The sequence below is a fragment of the Ranitomeya variabilis genome, chromosome 6 (assembly GCF_051348905.1).
Source record: "Ranitomeya variabilis isolate aRanVar5 chromosome 6, aRanVar5.hap1, whole genome shotgun sequence".
Classification (NCBI taxonomy): Eukaryota; Metazoa; Chordata; class Amphibia; order Anura; family Dendrobatidae; genus Ranitomeya; species Ranitomeya variabilis.
The window spans coordinates 317,268,561-317,294,140 of NC_135237.1; the positions used below are offsets into that span (position 1 = coordinate 317,268,561).

At 44.4% G+C, this 25,580-nt stretch overlaps 1 protein-coding gene across 1 annotated transcript in view; it reads right to left on the bottom strand.

The window, feature by feature from the left end:
- PIGN (phosphatidylinositol glycan anchor biosynthesis class N) overlaps positions 1-25,580 on the bottom strand; it is a 477,253-nt gene that overhangs the window by 23,836 nt on the left and 427,837 nt on the right. The window contains exon 27 of the mRNA XM_077269733.1: positions 8,433-8,475. Within this exon, the coding sequence (XP_077125848.1) occupies positions 8,433-8,475 (43 nt within the window). The remainder of the gene's footprint in view (positions 1-8,432; positions 8,476-25,580) is intronic.

Sequence of the window (25,580 nt, forward strand, 5' to 3'; positions counted from 1 at the left end):
ATGTACGGATTTGTGAAATATTTTTGAGTTGAAGTCGGCAGGAAGTGGAAAGAGCTTGGATATGTGGTTTGAAGGAGAGATCAGCATCAAGGATTACACCGAGGCAGCGAGCTTGTGGGACTAGTGAGAGTGGGCAGCCATGCACCGTAATGGATAGGTTCGTTGGGAGGGTCGCGTGAGATGGGGGAAAGATGATGAATTCTGTTTTGTCCATGTTAAGTTTCAGAAATCTAGCGGAGAAGAAGGATGAAATAGTGGACAAACATTGAGGGATTCTGGTTAGTAGGGAGGTGATATCTGGTCCAGAGATGTAGATCTGTGTGTCATCAGCATAGAGGTGATACTGGAAGCCATGAGATTCTATGAGCTGTCCCAGGCCAAAGGTGTAAATGGAGAAGAGCAGGGGCCCAAGGACTGAACCTTGTGGGACTCCGACAGAAAGGGGGCGAGGTGAGGAGGTGGTGTGTGAGTGGGAGACGCTGAATGTCCGGTCTGTTAGGTATGATGAGATCCAGGATAGGGCCAAGTCTGTGATGCCAAGGGATGAGAGGGTCTGTAATAATAGGGAATGGTCCACTGTGTCAAAGGCAGCCGACAGGTCGAGGAGGAGGAGGACAGAGCAGTGTCGCTTGCTCTTGGCGGTTAAGAGGTCATTGGTGACCTTAGTTAGGGCAGTTTCAGTGGAATGGTGTGACCGGAAGCCAGATTGTAAGTGGTCAAAGAGGGAGCAAGAAGAGAGATGGGAGGACAGTTCAAGGTAGACGTGTTGTTCCAGTAGTTTGGAGGCATAAGGGAGAAGTGATATAGGGCGATAGCTAGATACAGAGGATGGGTCAAGAGAAGGCTTTTTGAGGATAGGTATGATTGAGGCATGTTTAAAGCTTGAGGGGAAAACACTAGTTGTTAGTGATAGGTTGAAGAGAAGGGTTAGGGTTGGGATGAAGACTTTGGTGACGTTTGGGATGAAGTGGGATGGGAGCGGGTCAAGTGCACAGGTGGTGAGATGCGATCTTGAGAGTAGAGTAGAGAGTTGATCTTCTGTAATGGTGGAGAAGTTGGATTTGAAGGTGGAGGGCTGGGAAGTCGGGAGGAAGGGCTCTGGGGGTTGTTGACCAAAACTGTCTCTGATGTTATCAATCTTCTGCTTGAAAAATGAGGCAAAGTCTTCAGCTGAGATAAGTGGGGAGGGAGGAGGTGCTGGGGGACGGAGGAGAGAATTGAAGGTGTTGAATAACTGTTTAGGGTTGTGAGACAGGGAGGATATGAGAGATGAGAAGTAGGTTTGTTTAGCTGTGGCGAGTGTGGTCTTGAAAGTAGTGAGGGACTGTTTGAATGCGATGAAGTGCTCGTTGGAGTGGGATCTTTTCCATCTGCGCTCAGCAGCCCTGGAAGCTCACCTCAGTTCTTTGGTCAGGCTGGTGTGCCAGGGCTGTCTGTTGATTTTGCGAGCTTTGGTATGTGTAAGTGGGGCAGCAGATTCCAGAGCTACAGCTATTGTGGTGTTATATAGAGCGGCAGCGTCATCCGCATTGTGTAAAGAAATAATGTCTGTGAGAAGCAGGAGGGATTCAGAGAATGAATGTAGGTCAAGATGTTTAAGATTTCTGCGAGGGTGTGAAAGTTTGTGGGGTGGGGATTGTAGACATGTAGTGGAGAGGGAAGAGAATGTGAGAAGGTTGTGGTCAGAGAGAGGAAGAGATGAGTTAGAGAGGTTAGATAGGGAGCAGAGGAGGGTGAAGATGAGGTCCAGTGTGTGACCATCTTTGTGAGTGGCTGCAGAAGACCATTGAGTGAGGCTGAAGGAGGAAGTGAGAGATAGAAGTTTAGTGGCAGCTGAGAGGGAAGTGTCAATGGGGATGTTGAAGTCGCCCATGATGATAGTGGGGATGTCCGCGGAAAGGAAATGAAGTAGCCAGGTGGTGAAGTGGTCAAAGAAGGTGGTGGCTGGCCCTGGGGGGCGGTAAATGACAGCCAGTTGGAGGTTGGAGGGGGAGTAGATGCGCACAGAGTGCACCTCAAAGGAAGGGAGGGTAACAGAGGGTGGAGTGGGATTGGGGTGAAGGAGCAGTTATCTGACAGGAGAAAACCAACTCCTCCGCCATGTTTGCTGCTGCAGCGGGGATGTGTGAGAAAGGTGGAAGCCTTCGTAAGAGAGTGCAGCAGGGGAGGCTGTGTCGGAAGGGGTGAGCCAGGTTTCGGTGATGGCGAGGAAGGAAAGTTTGGTAGTAACAAAGAGATCATGGATGTAGGAAAGCTTGTTGCAGACAGAGAGAGCATTCCACAGAGCTCCTGTTAGTGGGACTGGGGAAGTGGGGGCTGGGCGAATGGGTATAAGGTTAGAGAGGTTACAGAAATTTGTGATAGAGCGTGGATGGGAGGTAGAAATGACTGTGGGAATGTGGTGAGGAGGACCAGGATTTGGAGAGATATCACCAGCAGTGAGAAGGAGCAGAGAAAGTGTTAGCAGGTGGGAGCAGGAGAGGGCATGAGGGGGCTGTCTGTGCTTGGAGACAGAGGATTGTATGTTAAGGAACAGTTCTGAGGAGGAGGTGAGATGGATGGGGAGAATTGAAGCAGAGATAAACAGTTCCTTACTTGGTGTAGGGATTAGGGGAGGTAGCATAAAGTGAAGGATTATAGGGGTGAGAGTGAAAATAAACAGAAACATTGTTTACAGTGACTGGCCAGTTACCTTCAGTTCCCTTCAGGTTCAATTCAGGTTTTAATTCTACTGTTATCTTCACACTTTTAGAACACACTTCTAGGAATCACACTGCAGACTAAAGTCATGCAGACTTTAGCTAAGCAATATATGTACAACTAAGTGCGTTCAGGTGTGAAGCAGAGAGGAGTGGTCTCTGCTCATCCTGGTCAGAGAATTAAGGGTGGACCAGATGCATACAATCAAGCCTGAGTAAACAAGGTCATAAATAACACAGGGCAAGCTGGGGTTAGCTGAAATGCATACCATGAGAATGCTAGGAGCAGAGGAAAGTCTGTGTGCAAAGCTGGGTGATGTAATATGTGCACTTCATAGACAGACAGTGTCACCAGCAAAGCACCCCCACAGCATCACACCTCCTCCTCCATGCTTCACGGTGGGAACCAGGCATGTAGAGTCCATCCGTTCACCTTTTCTGCGTCGCACAAAGACACGGTGGTTGGAACCAAAGATCTCAAATTTGGACACATCAGACCAAAGCACAGATTTGCACTGGTCTAATGTCCATTCCTTGTGTTCTTTAGCCCAAACAAGTCTCTTCTGCTTGTTGCCTGTCCTTAGCAGTGGTTTCCTAGCAGCTATTTTACCATGAAGGCCTGCTGCACAAAGTCTCCTCTTAACAGTTGTTGTAGAGATGTGTCTGCTGCTAGAACTCTGTGTGGCATTGACATGGTCTCTAATCTGAGCTGCTGTTAATCTGCAATTTCTGAGGCTGGTGACTCGGATAAACTTATCCTCAGAAGTAGAGGTGACTCTTGGTCTTCCTTTCCTGGGGCGGTCCTCATGTGAGCCAGTTTCTTTGTAGCGCTTGATGGTTTTTGCAACTGCACTTGGGGACACTTTCAAAGTTTTCCCAATTTTTTGGACATACTGACCTTCATTTCTTAAAGTAATGATGGCCACTCGTTTTTCCTTACTTAGAATTTGTATTATGGCAAGAAAAAAGCATCTAACAGTCTATTCAGTAGGACTATCAGCTGTGTATCCACCAAACGTCTGCTCAACACAACTGATGGTCCCAACCCCATTTCTAAGGCAAGAAATCCCACTTATTAAACCTGACAGGGCACACCGTTGAAGTGAAAACCATTCCCGGTGACTACCTCTTGAAGCTCATCAAGAGAATGCCAAGAGTGTGCAAAGCAGTCATCAAAGCAAAAGGTGGCTACTTTGAAGAACCTAGAATATAAGACATATTTTCAGTTGTTTCACACTTTTTTGTTAAGTATATAATTCCACATGTGTTAATTCATAGTTTTGATGCCTTCAGAGTGAATGTACAATTTTCATAGTCAAGTAAATACAGAAAAATCTTTAAATGAGAAGGTGTGTGTATATATATATATATATATATATATATATATATATATATATATATATATATATATATATATATATATACACACACACACGATTTATATATAATTTTGTAGTTTCTTGCCCTCAGATATTTGTCAGGTAGTTTATACTGTTTTTCCTTCCAGACTGAAAAAACCTCAGTGATGATAATGTAACAAATCCCTAAAGTATGCCACAGGGAAATGCATTTAAATGGTTTAAATGAACACTAAGCTCTAAATTACCATACTCCAAAGCTGGAAAATTATCCACAGTACACAGGCTTTCCTGGCTCTATCAATTATAAAGTCATAAAACTCTCAAAGATAAGTAATTATTCTTAAATGTGTTCTCTGTAGATTACGGTTATACTGATGCTAACCCAATCTCAGATTGGAATAGAAATGTAGCAACCATTATATGTTTTTAAATATTTGTGGCACATAAAGAAATCAATATATTGATAGTTTACCGAACATCCTGTTAATAATTGTTCAGGTATGTGTCATCATTAAGATGTCTCTGTGGAACTAAGGAGTTGCCAAGATATATATATATATATATATATATATATATATAGATATATAGATATATATATATATATATATATATATATATATATATATATATATATATAATTTTTTTTTTAGATAAGTTCTTACTGTAAATACATAAAAGTTACGATATTAATTGTATTTACAAAGATGTCCCGATCTTCGCATCTGCTGACTTGGAGATCGTTTCCTGTTTCTGCACATCATCAGTGCTGCGTGTGAAGGGGGCTGGCTGGTACATGTCAGTATCTAAGCCAACCAACCCTCTTCTTTGTCTGCTGATATCACAAGATGGGGACAATTTCCCTAATACAAGTATATGAATACATTTTTATGTATTTCTATTAGTAACACATGTAAAGTTATTTCTTTTTTGAACTGACAACTTATTTAAAACCCTAACCACCAATAAGTCTTTCTACTGACCTGAGAAATAAGAGAATAGCGTTCCCCCTGCATTGGGTGCTAGCTGTATACTACAGCAGACATCTTGCTACATCCGCTACCTTCGGCATTAGCACCACTCATTGCCATTCAACTCGCCAGATGCCTGACAACAGTGACAGCAGCATCTACATGATTAACAGGCTTCTCCCATAACCCCATCTGTACCCTGTGATCGCAATTTTGTGGTCCTTATAGCTGTCATGACAACCTATAGTCAAATAATGGCACTGGGGTCTGCTAGATATGCTGGCCTCTTAGGATGTTAACATCAATTTACTTGAAAAAAATCTTAGTTTTTTTTTCCATTTCATTCTAGTCACTTAGCGTTAATTCCCGTGAAGAATCTGCAAGGTTAACAAGCTACCTACCATTTTGAATACTTTGAGGGGTGCTGTCTTTCAAATACTATAATTTGGGGGGGGGGGGGGGCTGGGTGTTCCAATCAAAGTTTTTTGATATTTAGGAAATTTCCTTTTTTTTCATAACTAAACAGATCCAATGTGTTTTCAATGCAAAACAGATCTAAAGTTGCAATGGCCCAGAAAAGCTGGTGCTACGTCCAATAAGGTGAGTGCACAGAAATGCCTTAGTGTGCCTGGATTCTAAGAAGCAGGGGACCTTCTTCAAGATTACAGAAAAATCATGAAATGTAAAACCACACATCTTCAATGCTTACTTTCTCCATGATACTCTTTTGCCCCTTTAAGGGGCTGTCCGATACATAGAATGTCCTGAACAAATATCCATTTTTAAGCCATAACCACTTTTGTTATTTGATTTGAAAATTCCCTATCCTCTATATGCTGCTAATCCCTATACCTGTTTTGTTTTTACTTTAGTTCCTGTGATATTCTGGTTCATGAGAATCTCAAACAGAATGTCACAGGAGGATGGCCATGCAGCCTATTCTCGGCAACCTCTATCACCCCCACTGGAACATCATGGAGCGCGCTGCGGTCACTTACCACATCTCCTATTACTACCGGCCTCTGCTGATGTCTGGAATCAATCCCGTAATGATAAACGTAGAGAAGAGACCGCAGCGCTGCCCTGCTGTTTCTTTCACTGCCTCCCTGCAGCTTTTTCACTGAAATGGGATGTCATCAGGGGGTGGTGGTGATAGGAGCAGGGTGAGTGACAGCAGCGCCATTCCCTGATGAGTAACCATTTCATTTCAGAAACGGCGTGGAACATAAAACATTTTGATACCTTTTTATTGAATTTATGGAAAAGATATGAAGACTAAAAAACAACTTTGGTGTTTCACTTTTTTTTCTTAATGTCATTTACCATATTGGTTAAATAACTTTATAATTTGATAATTGGAATTACCGATGTGACAATATTCATTTTTTGCTTAATTTTTTAAAATTTATTTTTAACTGGGAAAAAGGTGTTGATTTCAATTTTTTTTTTATTTCGGCAAATTTATTTTTACACTTAATTTTTTGTCCCAATGGGGAACATGATCTATGATTGTTTGATCACTTGTACTATGCATTAAAAACACATGAGAACTGCAGTATATAATGAAAATCACAATCTGCAATGCAGCACAGCCTGTGGTTGTCCCTTTTCACTTATATTTTGCCCCTAAGTGCTGTTTGGTATAAGCAAACAAACCAGGCCATTCTCACCTTCCTTGGGTCCACCGCTGAGTTTCCGCTAATGCTCCTCATGTCTGGCATTGGCTACAGTGCTGAACTGACATCACATCAACAGCACAGCAGCCAATCAGTGAGCTCAGCAAAGTCCCGCTCACCAATTGGCTTCCATGCGGTCAATGTGTTGTCAGCGCCTAAGCCAATGCCAAAACATGGGACCAGCAGTGGAGACTCACTGGTGGACCTGGGTATGGTGAATATGTTTTGTTTTTATATAAATCTGTGCTCAAGAACAAACATTAACTAAAAAGGATAACCCTTTTAAATGATCTAGTACAGAACTACAATGTATTACAGAGACCGACTTGACCAACGCTTGTCTTGCATTGATCAGGTCTTATAAATTCTTACTAGAAAATTTAGAGGTAGAGAAATACTTAAAGGTAACCTATCATCTGAATCATGCTGCCAGAACCACGAGCCAGAGTCTGGCTGCACAACTGTAGCCAGGTATGTGACATTTCAGAGAAAAAAAACTTTGAAAAGTCGACTGAGGATGGTCCAAAGCAGCTTCTCCCTGCCCCGATCCCTATGGCTGACATGTCTTTACCTATGCGTATACATTTACTCACATTGACAGCCTAAGGGAGCGGGTTGGCAAGAAGCCGCCAAAAACATACTTCGGACAGATCATTCAAAGTACACCAGAGTAAAACATTCCCGTTACAATGGTTAGTCAATGTCAGATTCTTGCAGCCTTAGACAGTTTCCCTTTAATGTAGATAATTATATAAGTATAGAACATCCTATTGCCCAGAGGCTACAGTTCAAAACACTAACTATGACCTACAAAGCCATCCACAACCTGTCTCCTCCATACATCTGTGACATGGTCTCCCGGTACTTACCTCCACGCAACCTCCGATCCTCTCAAGATCTCCTTCTCTACTCCCCTCTTATCTCTTCTTCCCACAATCGCATCCAAGACTTCTCCCATGCTTCCCCCATACTCTGGAACTCTCTACCCCAACACATCAGGCTCTCGCCTACCATGGAAACCTTCAAAAGGAACCTGAAGACCCACCTCTTCCGACAAGCCTACAACCTGCAGCTATCTTCTGTCTGCTGAACCGCCGCATGACCAGCTCTACCCTCTCCTAGTGTATCCTCACCCAGCCCCTGTAGACTGTGAGCCCTCGCGGGCAGGGTCCTCTCTCCTCCTGTACTTGTGTGTGCCTTGTTTTACTCATGTGTATTGTACTTGTCTATATTTGCCCTGTTCACATGTAAAGCGCCATGGAATAAATGGTGCTATAAAAATGTATAATAATAATAACACAGAAATGACTAATTACTCTGGTAATACTAATATAAGAATGTGTGCACCTTCATTGCAAATATTCCTTCACTAAGACCTTGTTTTGTTTGCAAAAGCAATGTAAAAATATTGATTCTCCTTTTAAAGCTGCTATTCCACTTGATAAGATACATGCAGATTGAGAATCAGTCCAAATTATGCTCGAAAATATTTCCTTCAACATAATGAAAACAAAATACAATTGAAATGCCCTCCTGGACCTTTGTTCTTGCAACACAGTATTTATGGACCGAGACTGATTAGAAGAATTTATTGAGAGAGTTTCTACTTGCGCTCGTCCAATTCTACAAAACAAACACAAATGCCTCCATGCACTAATGTTCTGAATATTGTCAAATGAAATATTGCCTTCTGGCTTTACTGGCGCAGAATATCTAACTGGGACTTACCAGAGACATAATGTCCGATATCACAAGAACAATGAGAAACAAGCTGAAAGAGACAAAGTGAAATATTATTTCTGCATATACAGACAGCGTGTAAATCTCTATACCGTGCACATCACTGGCCACAATGGGGACTGATTGTCAGCCATAACACACAGAGGGGCGCTGGCATTACACTGTTGGAGTATTATCGGTCATGGTAACCGATACATTAATGAATAATACAATAAATCACTCATCGCACTGCATTAATATTATGGAAAAATTGCTTTAAAATGTACAAGAATCCATTATTAGTAAGAACAATAACAAAACTTCAGTCAATTTGTTCTACTTAGAAAGCTATTGGCTTTTTTTATTTCTTAGATTCTTCTTTTTGTCCCATTTTTGACAAAGGGAAGTGCAGCCATACAAGTTGTCACCTTTGAGCTCTTCAGAAAATGGTGGTAAACTGTCATTTTGTCAGCATGCAGTGTGGGCTATGTGCACACGTTCAGTATTTGGTCAGTTTTTTACCTCAGTATTTGTAAACCAAAACCAGGAGTGGGTGATAAATACAGAAGTGGTGACGTGTTTCTATTATACTTTTCCTCTGATTGTTCCACTCCTGGTTTTGGCTTACAGAAACTGAGGTAAAATACTCACCAAATACTGAACGTGTGAACGCGGCCTAACAGTTGTAACATCAGATTATGGGAAACAAATGTGAAAGTGACAACCAATATGGCTGCCTTTCTTCTAGTTATATTGCCAATTTAGCCAAGTTTTGGGTGAAAATCGTCTGTTATGTATAGTGAAACCTTTTTGAAATGACCTAAATAGCTGGAAAAATGGTCTTCAAGGAATGTTCCTCAATAAAAAGGGTAGTGGCTGGTTATGCATGTAACTCTCACTCATTTCACTGGTCTGAGTAAAGTGAGAGTGCAGCAGCCCAGTAGCGGCCACTGATTGGCTGCTGGGCTCACGTGGCAGACCAATGGTACTTGAGCTTTGGTAAAACCTAACAGCGGTGCGGGAGATGAGTACATGTCACTTTCATTTTGAAAGGAGGATGTCTTAATTAAAAAAAAAAGGTTATCATATAGATTAGTTGCCTAATACCAGAATGCCATCATAAATAAAAGCAGATGAGAAAAATATGCACATTTCATGCGCCTAAGAGGCTTGTAAACATAGCTGACAAGTCCAAAGAAGAAGTAGAGCACTAAAACCACAAGTCATAATATTAAAGGTGGCCATAGTCATTAATAGACTAATGTTAGCTAAACCCATCCAATATGTATGAAATGTTCGCCGTATGATTGTTCAGTACATGCCATGGGACCAAGGTTTGGGCAATGGTGCCTGTCAGCTGCTTGCTCCCCGCTCTCCGTTCAGATCGCATGTACACTTGGCTGCCCTGCGCATGCGTGTCAATAAAGAACGCATTAGGAACAAGCATTTTACTGACAACTATTGAAAGGAAACCTGCCAATCACGGGCAGCAAGAATGAGAGTGCGACTATCTCAATGGAAGAAAAAATCATAGCTTCTGGAAGAAGGGGAGGAAAAAACGAAAGCACAAAAAAGAAAATCACCTGATCCTTAATGGGTTAAGGCTTTGTGCACGAAGCTGGCTGTGGCCAGTTTTCCCTTAAATCTACAGTTTTAGTGTTAAAGTTGTTCCTTTGTCAGCCATCTTACCCAGAAAATGAGGCTGGGTGGTACAAAAGAATAAAGGATTTGTGTAATCTGCTTTAGCCATGGTATGAGTGCTGGGGCTCGGTGCTTTGATGAGGCATGGGTTAAGCGAGAAGTGGGCAAGGCTAAGAGGAGGAGCGCTATCAGATAATAGACCCTGCCTGAGTCTCACCTGAAGAAGAAAGCTGGTAAGTATAACAATGTGATTCCTGATAAGTGTTTAGGAGGCTTGTAACTAGTGATGCGTGCAGTGTTAGTGTGTCCAGTGTATGAATGGCATGCACAGTATGTGGCATGCATCTATTGTATGTCTGGCATGTATCTGGTATGAGTCTACTGCATGATTAGCATGTGTTTAGTGAGTGATTAACATGTATGTGTCTAGTGTGTGACTGGCATGTATGTGGCCACGGCCGGTTTTAGAGAAAGTGGGTCCCTGGGCAAAAGTTAAAGTGGGGCCCCAAATGCTCCCATATTCCACATCACACAAACGTTTCGGTTGTATTTACAGGTGCAAAGTTCAGGCTGTTAGACGAGAGTGAACACCAAAAAACCACTTACCTGTCTAGGCCTCAAATCAAATGCACTGCCATGGTGCAGCAGGCCCAAGTAACGATGGCGACAGCACAGGTGCGGTAATACCAAATGAGAGCCAGCCTACAATCAGGGATTGGCCGCTTCGCACACCAGTGCAAATAAATAATCTGCAGCAGTGTTCACACAGAGTATGCACAGCATCTGGATCACAGCCTATTAATAATTGCCAGTTGGCGGGCTGCCCAGTGCTAACCGTAATGCGTCCCGTGTGAACAGAAGCCACATTTTACAAAGCCATCTGGGCTCTAATGCTGCATTCTGTCAAGGTGGCTCTTTTATTTGGGGACCCTTCCAACGCTGAAATATTCGTTTTTATAATTTGTCCCTCATACCTGTATTCTGTCCGTGGGGCACATCTTTTCCCCCTGGACACAAACGCCTCCCAGCCATCCCTCAGCCCCTCCGTGCACTGCCTCCACTGCAGTCATTAACGTCCCCGGCGCCTGCGCTGTAATTTTTTTTTCGGGCATGCGCAGTTTGCGCTGCCCTTCTACTCCCATCACATGATGGGAACTTACAGTGCAGGCGCCGGGGACGTTAATGATTGCAGTCATTATGTGATGGATATAGCTGTCATGTTGTTCACACTGTACAGCTTTTGTACCAGTACAATTAGCTGCAGGAACCCGACTGCTGCACCCAGCCAGGCTCCTGCTCTACCCAGCCAGGCTCCCGCTGCACCCAGCCAGGCTCCCGCTGCACCCTGCTAGGACCAGTGTTCTTGCCTAGCCTAGCGGTTCAACCCCTCATATGCCGCTGTCAATAGTGACTTTAGCACATGAGGAGTTTCACAGAAGTTACATTGCTTCTTGTCAGCCTATTGTCACTCACACAGCTAGATCACGTGGGATGCTGATTGGCTCCTATAGCTACTGGGGGCCTGATGAAGACCTTCAGATCTGTAATACAGTATAGCCAATCAGATCTCAAGTACTGGCAGAATAGTGTAATATACAGCACTACTGAAGTGAAAGAAATAAGACTACCCTCACAAAAATCATAGGGTTTTTAAAATATTTAATGTGGAAAACACTCTGCTAGAAGATCGTTACGGATTTGGTATTGCAACGTCTTTAACGACATGTAGCATAGCTTTATGTCCTTATTTATCCTGCTCAGTGAACACCTTCAAAAAATAAAATAAATAGTTGTTTAAGTTCATCTATACTACTTGTTAGACTGCTTCATGCTGCCTGTGGTTTGGGCAGCATAAACTGAGCGACAGGTTCACTTTAAGTAACTGTGATATTTCTATCAGAATATCACATATCTGGATGAGAATAGCCATTATGCAAAGGTTAGTAATTTTGTAATAATATGACAGCTGTGTTTGCCTGTTGCTGTCTTCCTTCTCATTTTCTATATGAAATAGTTTTCCTTATTATGATGTAAAACATTCTAGTAGGAAAGTGCGTTTAGCTTTATGTATGTGGTTATGATTGCATGGAGAAGCGGCTTCCAATGTATCTAGATGCATTCCTTGGTGCCATAGCAGTTATGTGGTTGTTCAAGCACAGCAGACACAACCTGAAAGGAGTGATGAGAGGTAATAAAGTCAGGTGCTGTGCCTGGGAGGTAAATGGCAGCTCATTTCAAAATGGAAATATTGGCCAGGGCTCATCTTTCTCTTCCAGGACAACTACATGGCCAGATGATTATTTGGTAACATTCTTCTTTTTGTTAGCATATCAATTGGAAGTTAGTGGAAACAAGTCTGCCAATAGAAAAAAAGCATGCCATGGAAGAGAAAGATGAGCCCTGGCCAATATTTCCATTTTGAAATGAGCTGCCATTTACCTCCCAGGCACAGCACCTGACTTTATTACCTCTCATCACTCCTTTCAGGTTGTGTCTGCTGTGCTTGAACAACCACATAACTGCTATGGCACCAAGGAATGCATCTAGATACATTGGAAGCCGCTTCTCCATGCAATCATAACCACATACATAAAGCTAAACGCACTTTCCTACTAGAATGTTTTACATCATAATAAGGAAAACTATTTCATATAGAAAATGAGAAGGAAGACAGCAACAGGCAAACACAGCAGTCATATTATTACAAAATTACTAACCTTTGCATAATGGCTATTCTCATCCAGATATGCGATATTCTGATAGAAATATCACAGTTACTTAAAGTGAACCTGTCGCTCAGTTTATGCTGCCCAAACAACAGGCAGCATGAAGCAGTCTAACAAGTAGTATGGATGAACTTAAACAACTATCTATTTTATTTTTTGAAGGTGTTCACTGAGCAGGATAAATAAGGACATAAAGCTATGCTACATGTTGTTACAGACGTTGCAATACCAAATCCGTAACGATCTTCTAGCACAGTGTTTTCCACATTAAATATTTAAAAAAACCTATGATTTTTGGGAGGGTAGTCTTATTTCTTTGACTTCAGTAGTGCTGTATATTACACTATTCTGCCAGTGCTTGAGATCTGATTGGCTATACTGTATTACAGATCTGAAGGTCTTCATCAGGCCCCCAGTAGCTATAGGAGCCCATCAGCATCCCACGTGATCTAGCTGTGTGAGTGACAATAGGCTGACAGAAGGAGAAATGTACTTCTGGGAAACTCCTCATGTGCCAAAGTCACTATTGACAGCGGCATATGAGGGGTTGAACTGCTAGGCTAGGCAAGAACACTGGTCCTAGCAGGGTGCAGCGGGAGCCTGGCTGGGTGCAGCGGGAGCCTGGCTGGGTAGAGCAGGAGCCTGGCTGGGTAGAGCAGGAGTCTGGCTGGGTGCAGCGGGAGCCTGGCTGGGTGCAGCGGGAGCCTGGCTGGGTGCAGTGGGAGCCTGGCTGGGTAGAGCAGGAGCCTGGCTGGGTGCAGCGGGAGCCTGGCTGGGTAGAGCAGGAGCCTGGCTGGGTGCAGCAGGTGCCTGGCTGGGTGCAGAGGGAGCCTGGCTGGGTACATCAGTCGGGTTCCTGCAGCTAATCGTACTGGTACAAAAGCTGTACAGTATGAAGAACATGACAGCTATATCCATCACATAATGACATTACCTGAATACAAATATATACACTGTGTTCCAAATAATTATGCAAATTGGATTTAAGTGTCTTAAAGATTTAATTGTTTTGTTTTTCAAATAAACTCATGGATGGGATTGTGTCTCAGGGCTCACTGAATCACTGAAATCAATCTTAAACACATGTGATAATTAGTTTTCCAGGTGATTCTAATTAAAGGAAAACTACTCAAAAATGATGTTCCACATTATTATGCAGGTCACAGGTTTCAAGCAATATGGGAAATAAAAAGGATCTCTCTGCTGCTGAAAAGCATTAAATAGTGCAATGCCTTGGACAAGGTATGAAAAAATTAGATATTTCACGAAAACTTAGGAGTGATCATCATACTCTGATGAGATTTGTGACTGAAACAGAGCACAGACAGAGTTCATGCAAATAAAGGCATAATGAGGAAGTTTTCTGGCAGACAAATTCATTGGATTAAGAGAGCAGCTGCCAAAATACCATTACAAAGCAGCAAACAGTTATTTGAAGCTGCTGGTGCATCTGGAGTCCCTCGAACCTCAAGGTGTAGGATCCTTCAAAGGCTTGCTGTGGTGAATAAACCTACTATTCGGCCACTCCTAAACAGTGTTCACAAGCAGAAACGGTTGCAGTGGGCCCAGACATACATGAAGACTAATTGTCAAACAGTCTTGTTTACTGATGAGTGTCGAGCAACTCTGGACGGTCCAGATGGATGGAGTAGTGGATGGTTGGTGGATGGCCACCATGTCACAACAAGGCTGCGACGTCAGCAAGGAGGTGGAGGAGTCATGTTTTGGGCTGGAATCATGGGGAACTGTTGTGAATTCTATTTTTGGGCTCCCTCTAGTGGTCACAAGCGGTACTGTGTAGTGTTGTCTTTCTGCAGGTTGGCTGCATCAGCTGGTTCGTTATCCTTGGTTGGTTTCCTATTTAGCTCACCTGGAGACTCAGTTCCTTGCCTGCTATCAATGTATTCAGTGCTCTTCAGATTCCTTGTGTCTACCTTGCTCCCAGTCTCTCCAAGACAAGCTAAGTTTTTGTTTGATCATTTTTTGATTATCAGTGTTCATTATGTTTTTAGTCCAGCTCGCTAAAATGTGATTTCCTCGCTTGCTGGTTGCTCTAGGGGACTGAGTTTCTCCCCCTACACCGTTAGTTGGTGTGGGGGTTCTTGAAACCTCAGAGTGGATATTTTGTAAGGGTTTTTTACTGACCGCATAGATTCCCTTTTCTATTTTCTGCTATCTAGTATTAGTGGGCCTCATTTGCTGAATCTGCTTTCACCCCTGTGTATGTGCCTTCCTCTTACCTCACCGTTATTATCTGTTGGGGGCTTCTATATCTTTGGGGATTATTTCTCTGGAGGCAAGAGAGGTCTTTTCTTTCTCTCTAGGGGTAGTTAGTTCCTCAGGCTGGCTCGAGACGTCTAGGATTTTTAGGCACGTTCACCGGCTACTTCTAGTGTGTTTGGATAGGTTCAGATTTGCGGTCAGTCCAGTTTGCCACCTCCCTAGAGCTTGTTCTATGTTTGTTACTTAGCTGGAGTAATTTGTGATCCTCAACCACTAAGGATCATAACAGTATAGCAGGCCAAAAAGTGTTTAATGCATCGCAGAAGTGGGATAAAAAGAAGACCGGAGTACTTTTTTTTTTTTTTTTCCTCCCGCTTTTCCTTTGCTGCAGTCTGTTTAGCTTCTTTCATCCCCTTGAACTCTGGGTGGTTTTGAGCTCAGCTGCAGACATGAATGTTCAGACTCTGACTTCTAGTGTGGATCATCTTACTGCACGGGTGCAAAGTATTCAGGATTTTGTTATTCATAGCCCTATGTCAGAACCAAAGATACCCATTCCTGAGTTGTTTTCTGGAGATAGATCTAGGTTTCTAAATTTTGAGAATAATTGTAAGTTATTTCTATCTCTGAGACCTCGTTCCTCTGGTGATTCCGCTCAGCAAGTTAAAATTGTTATCTCCTTGTTGCGCGGCGACCCTCAAGATTGGGCTTTCTCTCTGGCGCCAGGAGATCCTGCATTGCTTAATGTGGATGCATTTTTTCTGGCTCTTGGACTACTTTATGAGGAGCCTAATCTTGAGAATCAGGCAGAAAAAGCATTGCTGGCTATCTCTCAGGGTCAGGATGAAGCAGAGGTGTATTGTCAAAAATTTCGGAAATGGTCGGTGCTTACTCAATGGAATGAGTGTGCCCTGGCTGCAAATTTCAGAGAAGGTCTTTCTGAGGCCGTTAAGAATGTTATGGTAGGGTTTCCCACCCCTGCAAGTCTGAGTGATTCTATGGCTTTAGCCATTCAGGTTGATCGATGTTTGCGGGAGCGCAAATCTGCTCATCCTTTGGCGGTATTTTCCGAACAGAGACCTGAGTCTATGCAATGTGACCGAACTCTGACCAGAATTGAGCGACAAAGTCATAGACGTCAAAATGGGTTGTGCTTTTACTGTGGTGATTCTACTCATGTTATCTCAGCATGCTCTAAACGCTTAAAAAAGAAATCTAAACCTGTCACCATTGGTACTATACAGCCTAAATTTATTTTGTCTGTTACTTTGATTTGTTCTTTGTCGTCCTACCCGGTTATGGCTTTTGTGGATTCGGGTGCTGCCCTGAATCTGATGGATTTGTCGTTTGCCAGGCGCTGTGGTTTTGTCCTGGAGCCTTTGGAATTTCCTATTCCTCTGAGGGGAATTGATGCTACGCCATTGGCTGAGAATAAGCCTCAGTATTGGATGCAAATGACCATGTGCATGACTCCCGTACATCAGGAGGTGATTCGCTTTCTTGTTCTGCATAATTTGCATGATGTTGTCGTTTTGGGTCTGCCATGGCTGCAAGCTCATAATCCAGTTTTAGATTGGAAAGCTATGTCTGTGTCAAGTTGGGGTTGTCAGGGAATTCATGGCGATACTCCGTTGGTGTCTATTGCTTCTTCCACTCCTTCTGAGGTCCCTGAGTTTTTGTCTGACTACCAGGATGTATTTGATGAGCCCAGGTCCTGTGCCCTGCCTCCTCATAGGGATTGTGACTGTGCTATAAATTTAATTCCTGGTAGTAAATTCCCTAAGGGACGACTTTTTAATTTGTCTATACCAGAGCATGCATCGATGCGGAGTTATATAAAGGAGTCTCTGGAGAAGGGACATATTCGCCCATCCTCTTCCCCTCTTGGTGCAGGTTTTTTTTTGTGGCCAAGAATGACGGTTCTTTGAGACCTTGTATAGATTATCGTCTTCTGAATAGAATCACAGTCAAATTTCAGTATCCTTTGCCACTATTGTCTGATTTGTTTGCTCGGATTAAGGGTGCCAGTTGGTTCACCAAGATAGATCTCCGTGGTGCGTATAACCTTGTGGGCATTAAGCAGGGAGATGAATGGAAAACAGCATTTAATATGCCCGAAGGCCATTTTGAGTACTTAGCGATGCCTTTTGGACTCTCTAATGCTCCTTCTGTGTTTCAGTCCTTCATGCATGACATCTTCCGAGAATATCTGGATAAATTTATGATTGTTTATCTGGATGACATTTTGGTCTTTTCTGATGATTGGGAGTCCCATGTGAAGCAGGTCAGGATGGTGTTTCAGGTCCTGCGTGCTAATGCTTTATTTGTGAAGGGCTCAAAATGCCTCTTCGGAGTCCAGAAGGTCTCCTTTTTGGGTTTTATTTTTTCTCCTTCTACTGTGGAGATGGACCCAGTCAAGGTCCAGGCTATTCATGACTGGACTCAGCCCACGTCTGTTAAGAGTCTTCAGAAGTTCTTGGGTTTTGCCAATTTTTACCGTCGTTTCATCGCTAATTTTTCTAGCGTGGTTAAACCTTTGATGGATTTGACCAAGAAGGGTTCTGATGTGACTAATTGGTCTCCTGCGGCCGTGGAGGCCTTTCGGGAGCTGAAGCACTGGTTTTCTTCAGCTCCAGTCTTATGTCAGCCAGATGTCTCTCTCCCCTTCCAGGTCGAGGTTGATGCTTCTGAGATTGGAGCAGGGGCTGTTTTGTCGCAGAGAAGCTCTGATGGCTCTGTGATGAAGCCATGTGCTTTCTTTTCAAGAAAGTTTTCGCCTGCCGAGCGGAATTATGATGTTGGTAATCGGGAGTTGTTGGCTATGAAGTGGGCATTTGAGGAGTGGCGACATTGGCTCGAGGGAGCTAAACATCGTGTGGTGGTCTTGACTGATCACAAAAATCTGATTTACCTTGAATCTGCCAAGCGCCTGAATCCTAGACAGGCTCGTTGGTCGTTGTTTTTCTCCCGTTTCAACTTTGTGGTCTCATACCTGCCTGATTCGAAGAACGTGAAAGCTGATGCACTTTCTAGGAGTTTTGTGCCTGACTCTCCGGGAGTTTCTGAGCTGGCTGGTATTCTCAGAGAGGGAGTGATTTTGTCTGCCATTTCCCCAGATTTGCGACGAGTGCTGCAGAAATTTCAGGTGGATAAACCTGACCGTTGTCCACCAGAGAGACTGTTTGTCCCGGATAGATGGACCAGCAGAGTTATTTCCGAGGTTCATTCTTCGGTGTTGGCGGGTCATCCTGGGATTTTTGTGTTATGACCCCAATGGCGAGGGTCTCAGAGGAACGTGGAAGTCTGCAGAATACAAAAATCCAGCTCATAGGGCAGTGGTAACTGGGTTGACCATATATCTACTCCTAACGCCAACACTAGAAGTAGCCGGGGATCATTCCTACGTTGATTCTAGATGACACGCGCCAGCCGGAGAATCTAGCTACCCCTAGTAGAGGAAAACAAAGACCTTTCTTGCCTCCAGAGAAGGGGACCCCAAAGCTGGATAGAAGCCCCCCACAAATAATGACGGTGAGGTAAGAGGAAATGACAAACACAGAAATGAACCAGGTTTAGCACAGAGAGGCCCGCTAACTAATAGCAGAATAAAGAAAGGTAACTTATATGGTCAACAAAAACCCTATCAAAATCCACACTGGAAATTCAAGAACCCCCGAACCGTCTAACGGTCCGGGGGGAGAACACCAGCCCCCTAGAGCTTCCAGCAAAGGTCAGGATATAGATTTGCAACAAGCTGGACAAAAATACAAAACCAAAACAAATAGCAAAAAGCAAAAGGCAGACTTAGCTGATATAACTGGAACCAGGATCAGTAGACAAGAGCACAGCAGACTAGCTCTGATTACTACGTTGCCAGGCATGAACTGAAGGTCCAGGGAGCTTATATAGCAACACCCCTAACTAACGACCCAGGTGCGGATAAAAGGAATGACAGAAAAACCAGAGTCAAAAAACTAGTAACCACTAGAGGGAGCAAAGAGCAAATTCACAACAGTACCCCCCCCTTAGTGAGGGGTCACCGAACCCTCACCACGACCACCAGGGCGATCAGGATGAGCGGCATGAAAGGCACGAACTAAATCGGCCGCATGAACATCCGAGGCGACCACCCAGGAATTATCCTCCTGACCATAGCCCTTCCACTTGACCAGGTACTGAAGCCTCCGCCTGGAGAGGCGAGAATCCAAGATCTTCTCCACCACGTACTCCAACTCGCCCTCAACCAACACCGGAGCAGGAGGCTCAGCAGAAGGAACTACAGGCACAATGTACCGCCGCAACAAGGACCTATGAAATACATTGTGAATAGCAAACGACACAGGAAGATCCAGACGAAAAGATACAGGATTAAGGATTTCCAATATCTTGTAAGGCCCAATAAAACGAGGTTTAAATTTGGGAGAGGAGACCTTCATAGGAACAAAGCGGGAAGAAAGCCACACCAAATCCCCAACGCGTAGTCGGGGACCCACACCGCGGCGGCGGTTGGCAAAGCGCTGAGCCTTCTCCTGTGACAACTTCAAGTTGTCCACCACATGATTCCAGATCTGCTGCAACCTATCCACCACAGAATCCACCCCAGGACAGTCAGAAGGCTCCACATGACCCGAAGAAAAGCGAGGATGGAAACCAGAGTTGCAGAAAAAAGGCGAAACCAAGGTGGCGGAACTAGCCCGATTATTAAGGGCAAACTCAGCCAACGGCAAGAATGTCACCCAATCGTCCTGATCAGCAGAGACAAAACACCTCAAATAAGCCTCCAAAGTCTGATTGGTTCGCTCCGTCTGTCCATTAGTCTGAGGATGGAAAGCAGACGAAAACGACAAATCAATGCCCATCCTACTACAAAAGGATCGCCAGAACCTGGAAACGAACTGGGATCCTCTGTCTGACACAATATTCTCAGGGATGCCGTGCAAACGAACCACGTTCTGGAAAAACACAGGAACCAGATCGGAAGAGGAAGGCAGCTTAGGCAAAGGAACCAAATGGACCATCTTGGAGAAGCGATCACATATCACCCAGATAACGGACATGCCCTGAGATAGCGGAAGATCAGAAATGAAATCCATGGAGATATGTGTCCAAGGTCTCTTCGGGACAGGCAAGGGCAAGAGCAAACCGCTAGCACGAGAACAGCAAGGCTTAGCTCGAGCACAAGTCCCACAGGACTGCACAAATGACCGCACATCCCTTGACAAGGAAGGCCACCAAAAGGACCTGGCCACCAGATCTCTGGTGCCAAAAATTCCCGGGTGACCTGCCAACACCGAGGAATGAACCTCGGAAATGACTCTGCTGGTCCACTTATCCGGGACAAACAGTCTGTCAGGTGGACAAGACTCAGGCCTATCAGCCTGAAATCTCTGCAACACACGTCGCAGATCCGGAGAAATGGCTGACAAGATAACTCCATCTTTAAGAATACCAACAGGATCAGCGACTCCAGGAGCATCAGGCACAAAGCTCCTAGAAAGAGCATCGGCCTTCACATTCTTTGAACCTGGTAAATACGAGACAACAAAATCAAAGCGGGAGAAAAACAATGACCAGCGGGCCTGTCTCGGATTAAGGCGTTTAGCAGACTCGAGATACATCAGATTTTTGTGATCAGTCAAGACCACCACACGATGCTTAGCACCCTCGAGCCAATGACGCCACTCCTCAAATGCCCATTTCATGGCCAACAACTCCCGATTGCCCACATCATAATTTCGCTCGGCAGGCGAAAACTTCCTAGAGAAAAAGGCACAAGGTTTCATAACAGAGCAACCAGGGCCTCTCTGCGACAAAACGGCCCCTGCCCCAATTTCCGAAGCATCCACCTCAACCTGAAAGGGAAGTGAGACGTCAGGCTGGCACAAAACAGGCGCCGAAGTAAACCGGCGTTTCAACTCCTGGAAAGCCTCCACGGCAGCAGGAGCCCAGTTAGCTACATCGGAGCCCTTTTTGGTCATATCCGTCAAAGGTTTCACAATGCTAGAAAAATTAGCGATAAAACGACGGTAGAAGTTAGCGAAGCCCAAGAACTTCTGAAGACTCTTAACTGACGAGGGCTGAGTCCAATCAAGAATAGCTCGGACCTTGACTGGGTCCATCTCCACAGCAGAAGGGGAAAAAATGAACCCCAAAAAGGGAACCTTCTGTACACCAAAGAGACACTTTGAGCCCTTGACAAACAAAGAATTTTCACGCAAAATTTTAAAGACCAACCTGACCTGCTCCACATGCGAATCCCAATTATCAGAAAAAACCAAAATATCATCCAGATAAACAATCAAAAATTTATCCAGATACTTCCGGAAAATGTCATGCATAAAGGACTGAAAAACTGAAGGCGCATTGGAGAGCCCAAAAGGCATCACCAAGTACTCAAAATGACCTTCGGGCGTATTGAATGCGGTTTTCCATTCATCACCTTGCTTAATGCGCACAAGGTTGTACGCACCACGAAGGTCTATCTTGGTGAACCACTTGGCACCCTTAATCCGGGCAAACAAGTCAGACAACAGCGGTAAAGGATACTGAAATTTGACAGTGATCTTATTTAAAAGCCGATAATCAATACAAGGTCTCAAAGATCCGTCCTTTTTTGCCACAAAAAAGAATCCCGCACCAAGAGGGGAAGAAGACGGACGAATATGTCCTTTTTCCAGAGACTCCTTGATATATGAACGCATAGCGGTATGTTCAGGTACCGACAGATTAAACAGTCTTCCCTTAGGAAATTTACTGCCTGGGATCAAATCTATAGCACAGTCACAGTCCCTATGAGGAGGCAGTGCACTGGACTCAGACTCACTGAAGACATCCTGATAATCAGACAAATACTCCGGAACTTCCGAAGGCGTAGAAGAAGCAATAGACACAGGCAGGGAATCCTCATGAATACCACGACAGCCCCAACTTGAGACTGACATAGCCTTCCAGTCCAGGACTGGATTATGGGTCTGTAACCATGGCAGCCCTAAAACGACCAAATCATGCATTTTATGTAAAACCAGGAAACGTATCACCTCGCGGTGTTCAGGAGTCATGCACATGGTAACCTGAGTCCAATACTGCAGTTTATTTGCTGCCAATGGTGTAGCATCAATACCCCTAAGAGGAATAGGATTTTCTAATGGTTCAAGAGTAAATCCACAGCGCTTAGCAAATGAGAGATCCATGAGACTCAGGGCAGCACCTGAATCTACAAACGCCATGACAGGATAAGATGACAGTGAGCAAATCAAAGTTACAGACAGAATAAATTTAGGTTGCAAATTACCAACGGTGACAGGACTAACAACCTTAGCTATACGTTTAGAGCATGCTGAGATAACATGTGTAGAATCACCACAGTAGTAGCACAAGCCATTCCGGCGTCTATGAATTTTCCGCTCATTTCTAGTCAGGATTCTATCACATTGCATTAAATCAGGTGTCTGTTCAGACAACACCATGAGGGAATTTGCGGTTTTTCTATCACATTGCACCGAATTAGGTGTCTGTTCAGACAACACCATGAGGGAATTTGCGGTTTTGCGCTCCCGCAACCGCCGGTCAATTTGAATAGCCAGTGCCATAGTATCATTCAGACCTGTGGGAATGGGAAAACCCACCATAACATTCTTAATGGCTTCAGAAAGGCCATTTCTAAAATTAGCGGCCAGTGCACACTCGTTCCAATGTGTCAGCACGGACCATTTCCGAAATTTTTGGCAATACACTTCAGCCTCGTCCTGCCCCTGAGACATAGACAGCAAGGCCTTTTCTGCCTGAATCTCAAGATTGGGTTCCTCATAAAGTAAACCGAGCGCCAGAAAAAACGCATCAAGATCAGCCAATGCCGGATCTCCTGGCGCCAGCGAAAAAGCCCAATCCTGAGGGTCGCCCCGTAAGAACGAAATAACAATTTTTACTTGCTGAGCAGAATCTCCTGATGAACAGGGTCTCAGGGACAAAAACAATTTACAATTATTCACGAAATTCCTAAACTTAAACCTGTCTCCGGAAAACAGTTCAGGAATCGGTATTTTAGGTTCTGACCTAGGATTTCTGATAACATAGTCTTGTATGCCCTGCACACGAGTAGCCAGCTGGTCCACACTTGTAATCAAGGTCTGGACATTCATGTCTGCAGCAAGCATAGCCACTCTGAGGTAAAGGGGAAGAAGAAAAAAAAAAAAAAAAAAAAAAAACTCAGAATCTTCTTTCTTATAATCCCTCTTCTGCAATGCATTAAACATTTAATACTGGCCTGGCAAACTGTTATGACCCCAATGGCGAGGGTCTCAGAGGAACGTGGAAGTCTGCAGAATACAAAAATCCAGCTCATAGGGCAGTGGTAACTGGGTTGACCATATATCTACTCCTAACGCCAACACTAGAAGTAGCCGGGGATCATTCCTACGTTGATTCTAGATGACACGCGCCAGCCGGAGAATCTAGCTACCCCTAGTAGAGGAAAACAAAGACCTTTCTTGCCTCCAGAGAAGGGGACCCCAAAGCTGGATAGAAGCCCCCCACAAATAATGACGGTGAGGTAAGAGGAAATGACAAACACAGAAATGAACCAGGTTTAGCACAGAGAGGCCCGCTAACTAATAGCAGAATAAAGAAAGGTAACTTATATGGTCAACAAAAACCCTATCAAAATCCACACTGGAAATTCAAGAACCCCCGAACCGTCTAACGGTCCGGGGGGAGAACACCAGCCCCCTAGAGCTTCCAGCAAAGGTCAGGATATAGATTTGCAACAAGCTGGACAAAAATACAAAACCAAAACAAATAGCAAAAAGCAAAAGGCAGACTTAGCTGATATAACTGGAACCAGGATCAGTAGACAAGAGCACAGCAGACTAGCTCTGATTACTACGTTGCCAGGCATGAACTGAAGGTCCAGGGAGCTTATATAGCAACACCCCTAACTAACGACCCAGGTGCGGATAAAAGGAATGACAGAAAAACCAGAGTCAAAAAACTAGTAACCACTAGAGGGAGCAAAAAGCAAATTCACAACATTTTGGTACCAGAGATTTGGTGGCTAGGTCCTTCTGGTGGCCTTCCTTGTCGCGGGATGTGCGTTCCTTTGTGCAGTCTTGTGGGATTTGTGCTCGGGCTAAGCCTTGCTGTTCTCGTGCCAGCGGTTTGCTTTTGCCTTTGCCTGTTCCGAAAAGGCCTTGGACGCACATTTCCATGGATTTTATTTCGGATCTTCCAGTCTCTCAGAGAATGTCGGTCATCTGGGTGGTGTGTGATCGTTTTTCCAAGATGGTCCATTTGGTGCCCTTGCCTAAGTTGCCTTCTTCCTCCGATTTGGTTCCTCTATTTTTTCAGAATGTGGTTCGCTTGCACGGCATTCCTGAGAATATTGTGTCTGATAGAGGATCCCAGTTTGTGTCCAGGTTTTGGCGGACTTTTTGTGCTAAGATGGGCATTGATTTGTCTTTTTCGTCGGCCTTCCATCCTCAGACTAATGGCCAAACCAAGCGAACTAATCAGACGTTGGAAACTTATTTGAGATGTTTTGTTTCTGCTGATCAGGATGATTGGGTGACTTTTTTGCCATTGGCCGAGTTTGCCCTTAATAATCGGGCGAGTTCTGCTACTTTGGTTTCGCCTTTTTTCTGCAATTCTGGTTTCCATCCTCGTTTTTCCTCGGGTCAGGTTGAGCCTTCTGACTATCCTGGGGTGGATTCTGTGGTGGATAGGTTGCACCAGATTTGGAGCCATGTGGTGGACAATTTGAGGTTGTCACAGGAGAAGGATCAGCGCTTTGCCAACCGCCGCCGCGGTGTGGGTCCCCGACTTCGCGTTGGGGATTTGGTGTGGCTGTCTTCTCGGTATGTTCCTATGAAAGTCTCCTCTCCTAAATTCAAGCCTCGCTTCATCGGTCCTTATAAGATCTTGGAAATCCTTAACCCGGTGTCTTTTCGTTTGGATCTCCCAGCATCGTTTGCCATTCATAATGTGTTCCATAGGTCTTTGTTGCGGAGGTATGTGGTACCTGAGGTTCCTTCTGTTGAGCCTCCTGCTCCGGTGCTGGTCGAGGTCGAATTGGAGTACGTGGTGGAGAAGATTTTGGATTCTCGTATCTCTAGACGGAGGCTTCAGTATTTGGTTAAGTGGAAGGGCTATGGTCAGGAGGATAATTCCTGGGTTGTCGCCTCTGATGTTCATGCGGCCGATTTGGTTCGTGCCTTCCACGCGGCTCATCCTGATCGCCCTGGGGGTCTTGATGAGGGTTCGGTGACCCCTCCTCAAGGGGGAAGTACTGTTGTGAATTCTATTTTTGGGCTCCCTCTAGTGGTCACAAGCGGTACTGTGTAGTGTTGTCTTTCTGCAGGTTGGCTGCATCAGCTGGTTCGTTATCCTTGGTTGGTTTCCTATTTAGCTCACCTGGAGACTCAGTTCCTTGCTTGCTATCAATGTATTCAGTGCTCTTCAGATTCCTTGTGTCTACCTTGCTCCCAGTCTCTCCAAGACAAGCTAAGTTTTTGTTTGATCATTTTTTGATTATCAGTGTTCATTATGTTTTTAGTCCAGCTCGCTAAAATGTGAT